The sequence below is a fragment of the Corvus brachyrhynchos genome, unplaced genomic scaffold (assembly GCF_000691975.1).
Source record: "Corvus brachyrhynchos isolate BGI_N302 unplaced genomic scaffold, ASM69197v1 scaffold80, whole genome shotgun sequence".
In the NCBI taxonomy this organism is placed as follows: domain Eukaryota; kingdom Metazoa; phylum Chordata; class Aves; order Passeriformes; family Corvidae; genus Corvus; species Corvus brachyrhynchos.
The window spans coordinates 2,597,700-2,618,947 of NW_008236769.1; the positions used below are offsets into that span (position 1 = coordinate 2,597,700).

The window sequence follows — 21,248 nt, forward strand, 5'->3', positions numbered from 1 at the left end:
TTGACACAAAGGCAGACACTGAGTTCTAATGACTTAATGGCCGTGTACAGGAATTAGTTGTTACACAGACCTCACTGTGTGGGGGAGGTTGTATTCTGTAAGGATATTATGAGATGCAATTGTCAGGTTTCTAGGTGCACTCAACTTCACATCCTGCACAATGAGAAGTACGAATGATAAGCACTTTTTAACGTGGTTGCTCTGCTCAATGAATAACTGTGACCTTACAAAACAAATTTAGAAATAACATATATATGGAGCACCTTTTCTTTTGTTTCCACACCAAGATTAAAACTACTTCCTTTCCTTTCAGTTAAACATTTTTTTCTAATCTCATCACCTTACTCTGATTTACATAAATTTTAGCTTCAAGAATCATTGATCATTGCTGAATGCAAATAAGCACAGAGTAAAATTATATTAAGTTTGCACAATTGATCTTTCATAATTTTAAATGCTGACTTTTAAAATTTACTGTAAAATCAGTCTGAAATACTCCCATCGTTGACTGCCATCAAGTAGAGCAGGGTCACTTTGGGAAAACCCATTCTCAGTGATGTAAATTATAGGGTTATTATATGTATCCTAGAACAAGAGAGAGCAGAAGTTTTATTCAGAACAGATGTAAGAAAGCCCATAAAATCAGATGCATTACCCTCTATCTTTTCTAAGCTACAAACTAAAACTAGTTTTCATCAAATTGCACTGACCCTATTAACTTAATTTTCTATGAAGTGACCTTTTATGACTAAGAATGGAAAAGCAAAACTGTGCAAATATCCATGAAGACAGTGAAATGACTTATTTTAATGAGAAGACTAAAATATCTTTCCTGCATTAGCATCTGCTTATTGTCACTGCTCCTTAACCCCTTGGTACTGGCAGACACCACATGTCTCCTTTCCAGGAGTAGATGTATGCCAGGAAAGCCTTACTGCTGGCATCAGAAAGATAATTTCTGGAGTTCAAAAGATGATATAACACTGGTGTGTCATTTCAAATTGTAAAACAGATATCAAGTACAAAAGTAATAGGAAAACACTAAGGCTCCTACTCATAAAAGCCAGGATGAAAAACTTAAATTACAAATCCCAAGGTGACCTGTTTATTTATATCTTGTACAATATCTTATGCCACCCAGATGGGCTCCTCAAAAACCTTCTGCAGAATTCACAGAGGTTCTATCAATCTCAGCTGTAGACACAAGTCCACAGTGTTTTCTCCAAATGTTACCACAACTGCATCAGGGTTTAGCAGAAGCTTTTTACATATTACAAGCTACCTTGTAAGCTCTGGTACCAGTACTGGGGCTGTACCTTTTTAACAACCACCTAAAGCAACAACATAAGGCCCATTAGTAATAATCACTCAGTCTCCAAATGTACTGAAGCAATAATTTACATGAATATCAATGGTCTCAATGATCTTTTCAGATCTCCAGTCACCTCTGGTTTTTAAGGATTAAGGCAAACCAAACTGATACAGGGAGAAGGATGCCATTTCCCAGGTTGTTAATGATTTTGCAGCAGTAATTGACCACTGAAACTAGTAAAGGAAACAAAAGAGGGTTAATAATAATTTTGATACATTTTAACACTTGAAGCAACCTCACTGCACATTTTCTCTGTTATGAGATGCAAATATTTTCTTTCAAGTGCCTGCTGACTACTGTTACAAGACCCCAGAGTTGGCAAAAATGCTCAGCACACAAAATCTTCCAACCAGGCACATAAAATGAAATGAGGATGCAAATTTTCAAAATAGATCAGTGGACAGCAACTCCCCAGGAAAAACATCATTCTGATGGGTGCTGGTTACATGAAAATATAATCCTTTCATTTAAATGCCTGAATGGCAGCCTGACTGCACGTGCAAGATACAAGCGTGTTGAAAAAAGCCTGACGCTTGAGAGCCTTACAGGTGGATTTGTTCTAATGAAAACATTTCTCTCCTTGAGAACTGTGTCTTTTAAAAATTTCAGTGCCACACTCAGCAAGGTAACTAAGCTGATCTTTATGTTTTGAACTTGGTTAGCTGGATTAGCTGTTTCCTCTAGAATGTTCCATTCTCCATCACTGTGCCAGCATCAGGACAAAGATACTGTCAGTGTATTCAACATTTTGCAATGGTGTGAATTCAACATTTCACTCATTAGATCTATATGATATTAAGGCTTTTCATTGGGTTCTACTAAATTTTAGATAGAATTTGAGGCACTGGTCTCTTTAGCCACCAACCTGAATGGCTTGACAATAGTTTATCCAAGAAACCATCTCTTACCTTTTTACACTGCCACTGCTGCAGACTGCTCAGTCCTTCTAACTCCAAGAAGGAATTAGCTCACCTGTCTAAAAGCTTATGACTTCTAACCTTTCTTGTCCCCTCTTGCTAAGACAGAGATCAACTTTAATTTCCGGGATGTGTTGTTAAAGCTGGCCAGTACTGGGGATGTATTTCTAGAGGCTTAAAAGGAATTCACCTTCTGTACAGATTTAGCAGTGGCTGACATGAATATGTTTCCTAAAGGACTATTTTTATGCCGCTGAGAGGTCACTGTAAGTTTAAATATCAGGATACTTTAAGCTCTCAAATAGGCATTTTTAGTTTTGCTTACATCCAAACACAACTGTATTGCTTTTAAACCTTCTGAAAACACTAGATATTGAAATACACATCATAAGCTCTGGTTCAAAGAGTATCAATTAGCTTGCTCTTTTACTTGAACTATCTGGTTTAGTGCAGTAATTGGAAAAGGCCAGCAGTGGCCTTGAATTATTATTTGTTAAGCTAAGAGGCTCCAGACAGGAATAGTTCTCTCTCATGCTGGTGGAATGTAGAAATCAGTCAGCCTTTGCTTCAGAGGCTTGGGCTAAACATACCAAAGTGTTTAATAACCTCAGAAACCTAAAATTCATAAAAAGTTTGTGCATCTTAGACTACCACATATCCTAGTAAGACCTAGGTGCTTGTGAAATATCTATCCCAAGGCCTTGCTGTATTGAAACACAGAACTGAGAAATGTCTACAGGAGGTGAAAACACGGCAGAAGGAAGGAGGAGGAAGACTAAATTGAAAAGGTTAATAAAATGTATGCTTAGGAAGCATGTGTGGCTTAGATCATTATTCTTAACAGTTTCTGAAGCAGAGATTTTGTTTAATCCAAAGCAGGAGATTTGTTCTATACTTCTATTATACATTCCTTGGTATTTTCAGGTTCAGCTTACTGTGTACTGATGTTTGAAAATGCCAACACAGAACTCCATACTACCTTCTTCTTAAAAGGACAGTATAAGACTTCAACTTAACCCAACTTCAAATGACTGATTTTAGGGATTTCTGCCAAATAGCTCTTTAAGACAACATTTACTGGAGCAATCAGTTATGAACCCCGAATTTAGACAGTGCCTTCTCCTAAACAAACAGGTGCATACAAATCCCTTAGCACAGCAAGACTCAATATCTCACATGTAGTTTGCTTTTCCTTCCAAATGCAGCACCAGAAAAACAAATTTAATTCTAAGGAGATATGTGCCTGTGCCTGAGAATGCTCCCATACAAAAGAGAAAGGAATATACTAGGACTTAAATTTTGAAAAGCAAATTCTTAGTTTGCAATAGCAATTAGCAGCAAATACATCTTGTTACTCTAACTTTTGAATGGGTTTCTATTTGTCTTCAGTGGGACTCGGTATGTGTTAACCCTTTGCTGATGAGACTACAAGGTTTACTACAAAAGCTTAAACTGGGAGAAAAGAGATCCTTTGCTGCTACAGGATCCTGTCCTCTCATATTAAGAGTAATCCCTACCTAGAAGACACTAGCATTTCTCATTCTAATTTTCAGATTATAAATTATATAGTACAATTTATAACATTTAAGTGCAACCAGGTATCATTTATTTTTTACATCTGAATTAAACACCTATATTGGAAAAGATTTATGCCTTTTGTTAGGAAATGAAGAGAAATGGAACTGCATTCATGAAAGATGTGAATGTCAAGTCAAATTTCCAGGTTGTCTCATACCTTCCAAAGTAGGCTGACTTAGCTTCTCTGGTTGTATCTGCAAGTCAGGTAGAAGCAGAAATACAGAAGAAAACATTCTTCTGAGGAAATGAGGACGGGTTTTGTGGAGATAACCCAAAATTTTGGGATTCCAGATATTAAGGAGCAGTTTATTACTAGAAAATGAAGGATTGTTCTTTTCTCCTTTCTGTCATCTTCTCTCCCCATGCTGATTCCCTACCTTCATGCTGAAGTGAGACATAACATCAAATTCTCACAGACTCAATATCCCCATGTCTACCCCTTCTGTATTCTTCTGCACTGACACCTCATGTTTAGCAGCTCACTTTTTCTGCTCAGGGCACCTTCTAGGGTAAAAATAATTGTACAAAAGTACTTTAAAAACTTAGTGTAAGCTTTAAGCTAAAACCTGACACATCTCAGGAACAATACATCTACAACATCACTGCTTTAAAAGACCCTACCTCCAGCAAGTTAGAAACAGAATGGTTTTAAAGGTTTTCAAATGTCCTACATCTTAGGTGTGAAATTGGTAGTGAATCAGTTGGTGTGAATGATTTTATTTGAAAGGACATTGCTTTAAGCTTTCTAATTCTTCACATGCTCTTTGCAAAAATGTTTATATAGAAGATGATGGCCTTTCCATGCTATGCAGTTACAATTGCTTCAACAGATCACTGCACAGGAGAAGTGAACTCCTGCCTAATGAAAGCTGGCCTACTTGGAGTTCTGCCAATGCCCTTTCGTTAAATGTAAAGTTCATAATATTAATCAGGCAACTGCTTATACTGGGGATCAAGTGAACATTTTCTGAAATTACAGCTGAGTTTTGTCATAATGTTAGCTTTCCTTACCAAGTACGTTCAGAATGTCTGCTTGCTATTTCCCACTCTGACAACTAAATAACAAAGCCCATACGGTAGGCAGCTCACTGGGGTTTTACAGTGCCTGCAGCCCCAGCTGAAGGAATATCAGTACAGGAAAGAAACCACAACGACTAAGCCAAATTTAAATTCAACACACCACAAAAAGCATTCCAAGGGAAAGACAAGCTGTGCCAGTGAAAGTGGGCCACGTATTGTAAATTTTGGTGGCAAAGAAAAAGCTTCAATTCAAGCCTCTCTGGGATACTGGCACATGTATCTGGCATGCTCTGCAGGGAAAAATGGCTGGTTGGTCTGTTTACAGCAGATTTACCAGCCCCCCTTTCTGAACTCTTGCAACAAAGGCTCCTCCACTCTCTGGTGAAAACCTTAATCTGCAGGATGCAGAGGATGGGCTGCTGTCTACTGAATAGCCAAGCTCTATATGACCAAAATTCTGCAGAAAAAGATTGCTTCTGCTGGAACCATCCTAGTACAGATAAGGATAACCTGAATAGTATTTTCTAAAGAGTCCTACCCTTCGTAGCCTTCCATCGTTGCAATCTTCAAACCAGAAGAAAGGAATTGCCAAGGCAAGTACTGCCCTAGAAGTATAAAGATATCTATCTTCTTGGTAGAACTGAGATGCATAAGAGTAGGAAGCAGAATTGAGATTTAGAGGTTCATTCAAATATACTTTGCTTTTTTTCTCCTTGGAACATTATCCTCCCAGCATACAAGAGATCTCAGCCAACTACTTTGATTCTCCCATTGTTTCTGATTCAGCTTCAGTTGCTTTTATTCTTCACAATTCTCTGTTTCTTCTTTCTTCCATTCCCTTTGTTCTGTAGGCATAACTGTCCTTTCCTGTCTTTTCCTAGTGAGTGACCTTAATCTCACCAAGTCCACACCAATGGAATTAAAATAAATTAATCAGAAGTGAAACAAATTTTATATCTGAGTTCTAGCAATCTGACCAGCTTATTTATGTGCTGTATCCCTTTACACATATATACTGCCTGCTGAGACTGTGAAAACTCTTCAGAGCTTCTATTTGCCAGAGAACTAAGCATAGCTCCTATCAGTCTGAAGAATCCTCTCTAATATGCTACAGAAAAATGTCTGGGAAAAGTATGTCCCTTAGTGCAAAATAGTCAATGTGAAGTTCAGCACATTGGAGTATACTGATAAGCTATCTAAATTCACTTTGCCAAATGAGATAACTTGTCTGTTGTAAGCTGTCCAAAAATATTCTCATGGCTAGGATTCCTGTAAGTATAAACATTCTGATGAAGCAAAATGATTTAGAGTTACAATTAAAAAAACTGGAGTAAGCAAAAAGATACATAGGAAACATAGTAATAATCCTATCCCAAAAGATTGTGCTATCCAAGGGGATCTAGAATATTAATTAGTAAGTTGTTGCAAACCTATAAAAAATCATCCCATAATTACTCTGAAAAAAAGTTGCAATTTCAAAGCAACGCTGCAGAATAGCATACTGGATTAATTATGCCAGACTGCAGCAATAACCTTGAATTAAAGCTGCAACCTTCTATTTTTAAGAAACAATTGCCTTTCTGGTTGATGAAACCTGTCGTCCCATCAGGTAACAGACGTGACCAGGAAAGAGAAAAGCAATAATGAGTCAATCCAAGCTGTTTGATACATTTCAAATCTTCCTCCCACAGAGTGTAGCTGCCACAAGCTACATCACCAGTCTGGTTCTTGAAAACTCGATCTCCTCCCTGATGGGTGAATATGTCCCAGACATTAGGGCCCTTTCCATCTGCATTCCAGCCTTCTGCTTGAAAAACAAAACTTGGTCGTTACACTTTTGACATCAAAAGACATATGTTGCAAGTAAATATTTATCACAAAATAGGTGCAAATCCCTGAAAACCCTATGGGCAAATTGAGAAGTATTCTCTACCCACTCCTTATAGTATCTAAAGTAACTAGGAACTTTCAAGCATTAATATACATTTGCATTAGGTTTTGCATTTATTCATATTTTTACTTGCTGCTAATTATTTGAAAATCCTGTTTTTAAAAATATCCAGACTTCTAACACTCTTCATACTTCCTTAGCCAAAAATCAGATGTTTGCCACTCTTGGGATATTACAGGTTTTCACAAAGGGCATTTTCTAATGCAACCTCCATCCATAAAAGATCAGTCCATATCAAAGAAAGCCTTTAGGGTATGAGAAATACATCCAACAAATAGGCACTTACGGCTTTCAGTATGTCCTTTGAAAATCTTGACAGTTGGTTAAAAAGAAAGGAATGCCATTATGAGCCATGGCCCTAGACATATACAAGCTGAATTAATAACACAGCTCTACAAAACTTCTGCTTTTTGTTTAGCCAGAAATTCACAGAAATTAATTTTGAGCGTTCAAAAGCACTGCACCATTTCCCCCAAACTTTCAGAGTTTTGAGATATTTCTTCACAATTCTAAAACTGAGATACACAGATTATCATTAAAATATGCAAAATTTAGCTGTTGTCTGAGATCTAACAACATATAATATTTGATTCGAATAAATGCACCTTTCTTCATTACAATTTTTTTGTCTTTCCTGAGCAATGCTGTAGCTGAGGCAAACATTACATTTTTCATGTGGAGAGCTCTGTAAACTTATTTCCCTCTGTAAATCCCTGTAAAGTGTGATTTAATCATAAAATTGCAATTAACCTCAAAATGGCCAACCTCATTTACCACCAAGATTTTTCAGAGTCCCAGTGAACGCACTGTTCCAGGGTTTTTCTTTAAAAACTAAAAGGACATTGTGTGTTAAAATTATGTATAAATTAAATATCAGTTGGGTTATAAGATTAATAACTATATAATAGCTACATATAAATCCTCAATAAAAGTGTTTTAATAATCAATTAGTATCATAGAAATTAGAGATGGGGGAGAACTATTAGGAGGTCATTGAGTCCATCCCCTGCCAACGCAAGATTGCTCCCTTAAGTATATTCAGTACTTAATATACATCTGTCTTATTAAATCTAAGTTTAATGCAAGGTTAAGCATATTGAAGACACTTAATTTAAAGCATTACTAAAATCTGTAATATCACTTCTATAACCTAGCTTTTCAAAGATCATTGTCACATTTCATGGTCTTTACAGAATTTTATTGCAGCACACATACATCTACATTTGGTTGGTCAGTAAATTAAATTTTACATGGGACAACCTTCAAAGTAGGTCAAATTTTAGATCCAGACAGTTTGATTTTTTATTAATCTTGGATTTTATCATAGACTTGGTGCTCTGTCTGTATGCTCCTCAGAAAAATACAATACTACAAGTTTTCTATATCCTGCTTCAAATTTCAAACATGACTGCTGAAACAAATAGTCATCTGAGAGAAGTGCAGGAAATAACAAATAACAGTAATTCTTTGATGGTACCTAGAATTTCGAAGCCTTTAAGAGCAGGCTTCCTGCACCATATTGGTTTGATACAGCTCTTTTTTCAGTTCTGTTGGAGTGAAGGGAAGAAAAAGCTGCCATAACAGGCCGTTAGCACACTTGCGGTTAAGAATGGTCATCTAGAGCAGAGGCTGAATGATCCCTCTTTTTTGTCTGCCTTCCTCCAACAAAGGAAGTGGGACGGAGGAGGGGAAGCATTTGCTTTTCAGCAGAGTATAACAGTACTACTCCCGTGGTCATTAGCCACTGTAAAGCCCTGAGCAGGGCTGCAGCAAACAGACTTTTCACTTTCAAGCATTCCTCACACTGTTTAAAGAGACTTCTCTGTACAGCATCGAGCATCTGAGCTACCTGATAAAGTGTAGGAAGGAATGCAGCAAGGCAACAGAAAGCTCTACATACTAACACATCCTACTGAGCCACAATTAGTTTGCAGAGAGCTCTGCTCTTCTTCATTGAACCAAGCTTGCACCTCTAAGCTTGCTCAGAAACTTCCATGCTACAAAGCACTCCACAGTGTAGGCATAACTGGAGTTTCAGGGAGCTTTGGGGCCAGGAAAGAACAGTGATGAGGAACTGATTTTACATTTAAAATGCTTAGGTGTGAATTGGATACCAAATCAGCACATGACATGCCATTGAATGAATAATATAAATTATTGTGATATATGTTCCCCATTCTGTGTAATTATTACAACAGAAAGAAATGTAATGCTTTTCCAACTAGTGAAGCTACTAAAGCATGAATATTACTGATCAGAGTATTTTTAAGCTTTTATGTACTTTTACAAGTACATTTTCCTCTAATTCAGCCATCCTTTAACCTTCCGGAGTGAAATTTTCTTGACCTGGTCTCTGACCAAAAAGTGTAATTTTGTTTGAATTAATGCAGTTCCACTATTTGGCATATGAAAGAAGTGAAGGAAACCACTTTTACCATTACAAGATTTTTTTTTCCAACTTCTCTCCCTGCCCCCCCCCCAAAAAAAAAAAAAAAAAAGCAGAGTACAGAATTAGAGAAAGAATAGTATATTTTGACAATGATCCAGGTGTCACACTAGGTAAACTTACAGGAAAGACAGATCTAAATGCAGAAAGCAGGAGAATCCGGAACACAGTTCTCTTTTCAGACCTGAGAATATTAAGATTGAAGCTCAGTCAAAAGAGTCAAGAGTAGTACTTGAAAAAACAGCGCATTCTGGCTAACTGAATTTTCATCATTTTCTATTAAAAAAAAAAAAATCTCTTCAAGATGTTTTCTGTAGCCTTAAGTAGTCAGGACTTTTCCACTTTCAGCTGTAATTTTCAAATGCAGAGAGTTGAAATTTAGCATAGAAATGGCCCTCAGTAAGAAGAAGTGCTTTTGAATGTTCTGGTGCAAAATTGATTTTGATTTGACTGAGTCATGAACCTTTGAAATCTGCACTTTGAGCATGCAGAGTACAATTGGTATGATTTTTTAGCGCTTTGAAATATACAGAGTGGAGAAGGTTGTGCTGTGCATAAATACATAGCTGACAGTAAAAAATAAAGTAGCCTGTCAGCTTGTTCCTCTTCTACTGTGTATCTTGTGATATGCACAGCAACTGAGTTTGGACTCTACAAGAACTATTGCTTCAATCATGCTGCCTCTAAGTCAGAAGCTGCACAGCCTCTGAAGCTTTCAGGAGAAGGAATTCCCTGTTGAGTTTCTTACTTCTGCAGGAAAAGGGTCATTTGAGTAGTGTCTAGACCATATTATAGATTTTTTTTTTTATGTTTTTCCCACTCAGAAGCCATAAGAAAGTTCATTAAAAATACATTAAGAGAACATTAAAGTTGCACATCTAGCCACTCAAAAGGCAGGAAATTATAATGCCATTCTATATGCACACACAACTCACATTTTAAAAATTAGTTAGAAGAGCTATGTGCATTGCAGGACTCGAGTTAGAATCTGGCCCAGAATATTGATTCCCTGGGAACTGCGAGCTGTGGAGTCTATTAGGTGAAGTGAACTGAGCTCATTAAAAGGTACCGAGCATGGGCAAGTACTCTCAATTTCAGCAATAACCAAGAACTAAAGGCTACATCCTCAAAGACAATTTAGGATCTACAACTCCCATTTAGGTACTGAAATCAATGGGAGTTAAGTGCCTGTATGCTGCAGGGTATAATATGAGAAAATCAGGTACATGTGTATTTTGAAGGTTTGTAAAGACACGTTTATGAAAGGATAAAATTTGGAGGGGTTATGGCTGTAGGTGTCCCTATGTTTATGTGTTTACATCCCCTAATCTGCAACATATTTTCATACCATGCTGGGCAAATCCCTTCATCAGTCCCTCTATTCAGCTGGGAACACGACACATTTCCCTGGGGGACAGCCTCCAGAAGTCCAACTGTTAACCTCTCAGTTCATTGTTCTTCATAATCTTTGGAGACGAGTTCCTACCTGAAGACTTCTTGTGAGTACCAATGTCTGATGAGGTAGTTGTCCCATCCAGTTTCAAAATAGCCAATAGCAATTTACCTGAACTAGCTCTACAGAAAGGATATACACAAGAAGTAGATGAAAAAATTACTTATATCTTATATATATATACTTATACTTGCTTCCTCCCCACGCCCCCGCCCCCAATAACTAGCTCCATTTCCATTACCTAGCCGTATGTCTGAGATTTGAATCATCTTTTACCCTCTTCTTACTCCTCAAGTCAAGTGTTTAGACGTAAGTGCTACATGGATTTGCATCAGATATAATGTCTACACAACAAGGCAAAGATCAAACACTCCTGCATCCAGATTTTTGTTCACTTAAAACTTCCTTAATGCTTTGATAGTTAAAAATTGACACCTTCAATTTGATATGCTGCTGTAGCTGCACCCCAAGCAAATCCAACTGGAAAAGCAATATCCTCCAGCACCGGCTGCAGAGGACAGGTGAATACACAGCATTATGTGTGTTGTGGAGATGTCGGCTTCATTTGCAGTCAACACTTCCTGGCTTGATCACTCTTCCACTTGTTACAAGCAGATTCTATGTGGAAGACAAAAATAAACCCTGTGCAGCTTCACACACTGGAGGGTAAGCCATGCACTTTGCATATCTCAGGATTAAAGCAGAGAGGTTCAGTCAGCTACCAGTGAAAGTGGAAAAGGCAGCAGTGGAAAAGCCTAGGGTGGTCATGGTAAAAGGGCTCCTCCTAGTACAAAGAATTAAAACACAGAACAGATCCATCTTTCCCTTCACTTGCCTCTCATCTCCTATCTCTCATACAGAGAACTTTGTGGACCCTTAATCCAACATAATTCCTTTAGCCACCAGGCAAAAAATAATTTCCACCTCTTCCAGTAAGCTTCAAAAACCAGCAGCCCCTCTTCTTTTTTTTTTTTTTCTCTTCCAACACCAGGAAAACTTGCCTGCAGTAGCTGAAAAAGGATATTTTAGCCATTACATGTTTTGCAGTGGAAACCAATGAGTAGAAGAGCAAGATTTGTATGAGAGTACAGACAGAACAGCTATCTTTCTCCTTCTTTAAAACCCCGTGGACGCTCATTTTTTTAAAGCAGCAATGACAACCTTATGGCATGTGTGCCAGAATCAGCATCTGCAAAACAGCCCTCAGGTCTCTTCCTCTACCTTCTGTCAATGTTGTTACTGCTCTCCTGTCAGCAAACTGAAAAGGAAGCAGCAGCAGGAGAGTCACGTAAAAAGTGGGATGGGTTGAAAGTAGTTTACTGTCCCTTTCCAGAAAACCGCAACACCTGGCACACTAGATGGCACTACTGCAATTTTTTTTCTTTTTTCACTTACTGGTGTTTGTCCCCCTTTATTATAACATTACATCCACACTGTTTTTGCTGAGGTCCGTATCTGCACGTATTGGACTGCTGTAATATATGACCACTATTCTTCTTCTTTACTCCACTTACACTCTACTCTCTTGATTTTGAAAGGTTTCTGGGTGAGGACCTACTTCTGCAAAGCATTATACATGTAACTGACATTTTCTTTGATAATGAGAATAAGAAACCTTAATATACATAGGAAATCCACTAACACAGTCAATGCACATACTTTTGCCAAGAATGCACACAATAAAAGAATCAACTTCTTAGAAAAAAAAAAAATTCCTTTGTAGAGATGCAGGGAAGCTGATTTAATTCCAAAACGAATATTGCAGAACCAGACAGTGCAGCTGCAATGCAAAATAAATCAGGCTTTCACAGCAGGCATGTATTTCCTCAAGTGTCTTTTAGAGGAAAGGTAAAAGCCCCTTGAATACAAAGGAACGAAGGGGAAAATGGGGCACAACATACTAATTTGTTCCCAAAACGCATGCTGACACATGGTCTAGGCAAACATACATATCCTTCATGTGTATTATACAGATGAACAAAAATCGATAAAATCAACTAGTCAATGTTCTCTTGTTCAAACAGCATCCTCAGGCTTTCATCTGCAAGTTAAGGACAGTTAACAGTCAAACTCATCAGGGCCACCTTAAATTAAGATTAATAAGTATTAATGAACCAGAATAATAATGCTTATTTTTTACGTCATTAAATATTACTGGTAGGCATCTTTGAAAATGTAAGTAACATTAAATATTTTCTCTGAGAATAATACAATTTAATTTCACAGGAAATATAATAAATATGTAACTCAGGGGGAGGGGCAGACAGGAGATACTAACAATAAAAAAGTTTTATAAAAATGCTTAAGCATAAAAACAAGGCTAAAAAGTGTCACTGCAGATTCCGTATCAGGAATCAACAGAGACGGGTTTTGGGAGAGATTGAGTAGGAGGAAAATATTCCATAAGCAGTCTGGGGGAGAGTGAACAAAATATGCCTCAGAGGTTAAGACAGATTCACAGTAATGAGATACCAGGTTTTGTCAGATAAGTAGGCAGATACTGAAAGATGCAGGGCTTCAAAACTCAGAGAAGCTGCGCTTATAGCAACGAAGCTCAGATTTTTCTGGCAACCCAGTTTCTACATTTGTGATCCCACTTCTGGTTGTATTTCTGGATTCATAACCCATTCCTTACTGCAGTGGTGGGACTTGAAATTACATCTTCTTTAGACCCACTGCATGGATTCTAGGATGCACCCTACATCTAACAAATAACCTGGCCCCAACCTGAATTGCAGTATTTTACTGTCCCATGGTTTTGTTGAACACATGTAGGTATAAAACTTTAAGAGAACTATTAAACTCTATCTAGAGGCCATGTTTTTCCTGACTATGTTTAAGGTCTTTATGTTTGCACTGGCACATATGTAACTGAATGAGCTCAAGCCAAGTATTTGTAAGAAAAAACAAGCAGTTTCTGAGTATCCAAATGTATTTGGACAAAGATTTTTTTGTCAAATCAATAAAAAGCAGGAGTAATTGGCCCTGGTAATAAGGGTTAGCAACTAAAATTACAAAATGCTAGATATTTTATTAAGGTGAAAGATGGATAGGTTTTGGTGATGGACTTTAAGTCATGTGGGTTAATTATTATCAGAGGAATTGTATCTTTTCAAAAGGAGATTTTCCTGACTGAATTGGTTTCCTATTATAAATATCTTTAATTGTATTTACTATGGAGTTTAGAAATTAAATTTTGAAGGGGTGGTGAAAATTAAAATCTTGTCCCTGAAATTTTACACCATGCAGGGACCCATAAAAAGATATACCTACTTTGGAAGTGAGACTGTATGTCTCTGAAACAGCCAAAGGTAGAAGTTCATATCTTCTGTGGGTTCTCTTTGTAATTGCTACTCATAAATTTACCTTCTCTCTCTGGCAATGTAATAGAGCAGCTATTGAGAAACAAATTTACTAAAACACTTTGAAGTCTGCCAGAAAAACTTGATTTTTTTAATAGTAATACAAAATTAATGAATAGAGAGCAGAAGATATACTGTCATATGTCTGACATTTAGCCATATACTGTTTACTTTAGGATATTTTAGCACTGGGCTTAAGGTGTTCTCAATTAAGTTATGGAGACAGTTTCTACCTTGTGCTGTGGCTGCAGTAGAGGACTCATAACTTTGATTCTCTAAATTCAGCCTTAATTAGAAGCTGCTCCTGGACTGTTGATTAGCCTTTCTTCTGCCATCACCAATGTGTCAAAATTCTGTTCCCAAACTTAAATAAATTGGAAATGAACTATCATGTTGACTGAAATGAAGGGTGATGACAAACAATGAAGGGTAATGATAAACAATAACTTTGAAGGGAGGCATTTAGTGCAGTACACAAAGATTAGTATTACTTCTGATCTCATTTAATAGCTTCAATAATGAGCTAGAAGAGGGAGTAAATGGTACATTAATGAAATCTGCAGATCTATTAAACTAGGAGGAGCTGAGCACACTGCTGAAAATGGAGAAATAATTCAAGGGTTCTTGGGAAGATTAGAAACACGGGCAGAATATTGCAATGCGATTCCATTTAGAAAACAGATGAATAATATTTTGGTAAAAAAATCAACAGATGGTAACAGGTAAAATTCTGGAGAGCTGTAATGCTGGAAGAGATTTAAAATTGAGAACATCAGGAAAACTAGGCAGAAATCTGTAACTGAGCAGTAGATATAAACTGTGAAATTTGTGCAAAACTATTAAAGAATAAGTAAACAAGTAATGACTCATCTTAAAGCAGCTCTACAACCATCGGTTCTCTTCGGTGTATAGCATGGGCACTGGAAAAACAGACTATCAGTCAGATGGTTAGAGATTTTAGAGGTATGGAATTTTTTCCTGGAAGAAAACTTAAAAGTAAGCCATTCATACAACAGAGTGTTGTCCTTCATAAAGTGAATGACATAACAGTGAGCCGCTGGCTAAAAAAACATTAAAAAGCCCAAGACTGAAGAAATAAAATACTGCTTCTGGTAATTGCATGATGCAGCTTGAAATTTTTAATATTCCTGAGGTAACTGCCGATGTAATGCCAGCTGCTACGAGCTTTCCAATACCAGATATATGTTCACAATATCTTGGAGACCTAAAGCTACTTGTGAGCAAGTTAGTTGCATTTGGGGAGCTCACACAAATTAATCTTGCTGGGAATAACTCTCCACAAACTACAGAGGAGGGCCAAACTAGTGTTACATCACTCCCTGTACCAGAAAAATCTTGGCAATTCAGAATGGCAACAGCATTAGGATGTATAGTATGTTTATAAAGTGATAGTCCATATTGGTAATCAGTTTTCAGAAGTCCTGGATAGTTCTTGGATGTTGAAGGCAATTGTCCTTTATTGCTGAGTGCCTCCATACAGTATTTTTAAGTGGGCATGTCTGCTCAGGAGTTTGTCACTGTCATTACGTTGTGACACAACACTGAGTGCACAGAGCAGGGCCTTGATCCACAGCTTTAAATTTGCACACTTCAGTAGAAAACCCGGCAAAAGCCGTTTCATGTAAAACCATGCTCTATTCATCTATATCTTGCCATGTCCTGCTGTTCCACACTTGTGCATCACTCATCTTTTAGGTGAACAAGCTTAAAAACAATGAGCCGTCATGCAAAAGTACCAGGATAAAAAAAGGAAGAGATATATATATGAAAAACAACACAAAAATACCAGAAGTATATGCAGTACCTCTGGTCCCTTGTGAACGCATTCTGTTTGCTGAGACAGCACCCTTCCACTGGTGTTTCAGGGAGACCTGCCTACATTTTCCAGAAACTGGAAGTTTCAAGATGTTTGCAGAGCTACCTACAGGCAAACCTGCTTAATACAACTTTGCCAGGAAAATATCTGCTGCAACTTATTAGATTGGCTGCAACTGGTTAGAAAGACACATCCAAATGATTTTATCTAAACTTGTTAACATTTTTAAAATAGAAGGCAAAGTCTCACACATTTTAAAGTGGCACAATTTCCCTATTTATGCCATGAATCTGTAGGCTATTTTGCTACACAGTTAAATATTCAAAATCATGTACGTAGAATCTTCACTGCACATACCTAGTTCTGCTTTAAAATCAGTATGCCTCATTTTTTACAGTAGGTACACTGAAAATCCAGCACCTTATCCTCTGGAACATCACTTCAGTGCCCATAACTAGAAGTCAAATTTGGCTAATTTGAAAATGTAGGCCCAGTATCTGTTTGTTTTGCTGTTTCTGAAACTTCTCCCTTCTTAACAGGTTAACCCTTAGAAACTTGTTGTATTACTTGGTTTTTATTGCTGAAAGATTATATACATGATGTCTATATTTTTCTCCCATTCTAACGTTCACAACTTACATATTTCCAAGCACAGGAATGCTTTTTCTTTCTTCTGACTCCACATGCTGACAAGAAGACAGCAGCAGCCCCTGTTAGAGTGCATTCCAGGAGGCAGAGGTGTGTGCTGACGTCACATCACATGATGGGAGGGTTAAATATTGCTGAGCTGTTTGAGTGCTTACAGGCACTATATCCATGGAAATCACTAACCAGAGCCAACCAAATTTGAAAGAAAACTGGCATTTGTGAGAATACATGGCTGAATAAATATTGGTGCTGCAACATGATGGAAAGCCTGAAAAGCTGCTGCAAGTACTATATTAGGCACCAGAGAATATACTTGAAGGAGACATTACAGATGCTGGTACTAAGGGAAATGCTTCAAGCAACATCCATAAGACCACAAAAAAGTGAAAATCAACACCATCACATAAACCTGTTTTTAAAACTGAATTATCACAGCAACACTTCTTTTTTTTCATTTATATGCAGGTTTTCTCGCCAAAACACTAAAAACCTAAAAAATTCTTAACAATTTTTACTGACTTTTTTTTTCTTTCAAGGTTTGTGTTATTTTGGTGGGGAGTTGTTGGTTGGTTTTTTTTTGTTTTTGTTTTGGTTTTTTGTTTTTTTTAAATAATTTTTATTTGCTTTAATACAATCATGGAATAAACCAGGAACAGATTCTGCCCAGACCAATTTTATATTGGGGATATGTTGACAAAACAAAATTGTTTCAACATTTATAATATGTATAAATTCCTGCAGAGTCCCACTATTTGTTTTCAGAATTAGCTTGAAATAGTGCAAGTAGTTTATATAGCACTGAAACTGTATCTTTCATTTTCTTTTTCTTCCAGAAATGCTGTTTCTCATGTCACTGACTATGACTAATGACATTGACTATGACTCTAGCAAATATGCTTGAAAAGCTTCTCCCACCAGCCAGGATTAAGAAATTCCATTATATTAGTGCATTTACATAAAATTCACTTCCCTGTATCAGCAATATAGAACCATCTACTATTAAATGGCAGCACACTATGAGAGACAGTAGTTGATATTACTTTTCAAAAGATTTGTGCTACACCATTATCCTGTAAATATTTTTTTCTTTTTGCAAGAAATACTATCCATTATACTCCTCATTTTTATCCTGCAAAATAGTAGTGAGTACTATTGCTTGCACCTGGAAAAGGAGATGTACAGCAGTATTTTAATTTGACACAGTAATTCAAATACCTATTTGAAATTCAGTAAATACAGGCTATTTTTCAAACAACTTGAGTTTTATACATACCTATGCACATATATATACACACACACATATATATAGTCTTCCAAACAGTATTACAGATGTGCAGTGATGTCTCAGGACTATGTTATTCTGAAAATATCACAAAACACGTACCTGACCCTGAAGCTAAACTAATAGAATAAAAAGAAAGAAAAAAAACCAATACAACTGTTTAACATAGCTTTCTATTTCTTGATTTCAGCACATAAATAAAAAAAAAAAAAGATTAAAGGATACAGTAGGCATAATGGAGCAGCACTGACCTTTTTACCATCACAGAGGTTGTCTCCTTAATAAAGAAGCCACATGGATAAATACTGTGTCTCATTCACTTTAAGCTCTTTATATCTTCCCTCATATTTTAGCTTGGCACAGAGTAAACTGAACAATGGCATACTGTAGATTAAATCATACACATTCTTCCCCTTCTGATGAAATACTTCAGAATTTTATAATCACACAACAAAAAAAAAAGTGGAGTTTATGGGTAAGCAAGTCTGTGTTTAGATTGAGCTCCTTTGATTCTCTCTTAATTGCCCTTCAGACTAAACTGGTGAATAGACCTAGTAATGGTTGTTGTATGAAAGCTTTTGGCTGCTGAGTGATCAATATCCCATAGGAGGCAATAGTTAGAGCTCTGAGGATGTGGATATTGGGCACACATGCACACTGAGCTCTTACAAATATTTCTGGCTCCTCACATTCCCATAGAAGTCTGTAGAAAAAATTGTGTTTATGTAACTAAAAAGACTACATCATGATCTATGGCATAGATTGGGGTAGGAGAACAAAAGCAACCTTCTATTTTCTAGCCTTTGAAAAGCAGATTTTGTGAATTACCACTATTTAGCAGAATACATAGAGCAGCTTATTAAATGTATTTAAAATCTGTCCAGTGGTGGTGCTACTACCCACATCACTCTCCCCTCAGTCTGAGCCAAGGCAAGAAGTTGCAGCAACAGAAAGCCGTTACCTTTTATGTGGATCTTGCAACTGGTTGCTGTTCTTTCCTTGCCAAAGAGTGAGTAACTTTAGATTGAGTTCCAAGTTTTCCAGAAGACTGTGCTGTACTGATTACCAATTATTTTATACCCTCTTTCTGGCCTGTATTCATGATCTTAGCCTCAGTTTTGTTTTGGTTTGTTTTTTGCACTTTTTTAAAACACAGCCTTTGGCAGTAGCAGGAGAATGGCAGGGGAACTTTTGTTGGGCCTCCAAATTCTAGCATGGAGACAGCTCCATCTCTGTAGGAGCAGTCCAATTCAGTTAATGCAAAGAAGATGATGGGGGCTGAAGCGTTCTCAAAGCAGACAGAATCTTTGGCAGATTACACAACCAACATTAACAAGTTCTCCACTGAGCTTATGCAATGTGTATTTCTTCTCCAAGGCTTACACTGGCTCCAAATTTATGGAAGCTCAATAGATAGGGCAAGAGAGATAAGCTGACAAGCATGTGCCATTGCTGTCCCAATTTTGATTCACTCTTCAGTCAGCGTCTGGAGGTGCTAAAGCTATCTTGTTTCCTTTCTGCAAAAATCTCATGCTTCAGATGCCTCTGATCTACACCACCCATACAAATGTGAGACTGAAAAGAAAAAGGCAGCCAGACTTGTGGCCTCAAACAATGAAGAATAGATGCAATGGTTATGAGACATCTTAAATGAAATATTTGCAAGGGTCCAGTTCTTGTTTAGCCTGAGTCAGATTAAATATGCATTTCTCAATAACCAGATGAGTGTGTTAAGCAGCAGATACTGGTTATCCTGTGCTGAACTTAAAAATTCCTCCTTTTTTTTTTTTTTTTTTTTTTGGCGTCCTGGGTATCTTTTTGATAAAAAGTGTATTGTAATACTTCATTCTGACAAAATATCTTGGTTCTAAATCTCCGTTTTCAACAGTAAGGAAAAAAATTAAAAAGTCATAGTAATTTCTTTTTAGACTTCATCTTTCCATGCTCACTGTTTTCCTCCTTTTAAACATCTTAGTCTGGAATTCCCCAGAGTACAGTGGAAAAAATACAAGTTCTATCACACTTCCACAAGTAGAATACCAAAAGGCTTCCATTTTGGACTCTATATGGACACAGACTCTACAAACAAAATCAACACAAGCTTTCCATTAGTCATTGATAGTTGAATCAGGTCTTAGCTTTCACCGAAACAAGATATTTAATGAACAGGAATAAAATAAAGAGAGGAGAAAATAACACATGATATCAAAATTTTTTGTCTCTCAAAGTATCTTTTTCATATGACTGTAACTGATATATTTAAAGCTACTTTTGCAGTCTTTTTTCAACATGGCTGAACTTCCACTATGTCATAGGATGTTAACAGTTATTGCAAAAGGGATTTGGATTTTTTATTTCACTCTCCTCGTCACAGTCAAGATTAGCCAAGTCCTTGTAAACATATGCTATATATAAGATTTCTGAGGGTTTTCTAAAGGCTGCAGGTTCAGTATTTTTCCTGCACTTACAAAACACAGCCCTGGATTGATGCCTAAAATAGATCCAAGATACGTATTTTTCATCATGCTTTGTGTCATGTGCTATTGGTAATAGAGCTTGCAAATGTGGATTAGTGCCTTAACCACACCTTTGCTGTTCAAAGAGAAGGTACAAAATGAACACAATCTCTGTTCTCCTACAATAGTTCAGGGAGCATATCAGCATGACAGAGCAAGCTGGGAAGACCTTAAGAGAAGATCTTGCGATTGTTATAACTTCTGTTTGTCACTATACCTGTTTATTTCCATGGAATACTTTATAGCCATTAAGTTCTCTAGGCACTGGTTTGTTGTCTATTTAAAAACAAGGTGATACTAATTTGAAACTTTTCAGTTTTCTTCCCTTGAATGTGCTGAATTTTCAAATGAGAGAGGTGTTCACAGATGAAACAATGGAAAAAGAGCACAATATGTAGGGAATAACACTGCCAAAAGACAAAGGATCCATAAAAAAAATATGTATACTGATACCAATTGTTTCCTGCCACAATGCTGGAAGCATTCAGTGCAAAAAGATTACAGTGCTGTTATGCACAGATCTTTCTCTGTCCCTGGAAACACACTACACAGGAGAAAAGAGCCCCTAATGAAAAGGGAAATGATTTCTCAAAAGCTACACAAAAGATCAGTATCAGGATTAGGAAAACATTTAGATCTTTCATCAGGCATATGTATTTTTCAGAGGACAATACCTATCTATATCTTCTCATATCTACTGCAGAATTACCTGGTGCTGAGCAGGTAATTTCTGAAAAGCTAAGGAAACATGCAGATGGATGTTTACTTTACAATATATAACTATAAAAATGGAAAGCTAGAAGTTTTTTGTTAGCTATAATTGTCTTTAATATTGAGGTATGCACTGAAAGCGAATACACAATTCT

General features: G+C 37.0%; 1 protein-coding gene across 1 annotated transcript; it reads right to left on the reverse strand.

The window, feature by feature from the left end:
- Positions 1–471: 471 nt before the first annotated feature.
- Positions 472–12,659, reverse strand: LOC103625663 (cytosolic beta-glucosidase-like). Its single transcript, XM_008645125.1, is given in 7 exon segments — positions 472–585; positions 1,372–1,490; positions 2,440–2,479; positions 5,865–5,887; positions 6,464–6,691; positions 11,173–11,245; positions 12,639–12,659. Coding segments are annotated over 7 exon segments (618 nt in total).
- Positions 12,660–21,248: the final 8,589 nt, after the last annotated feature.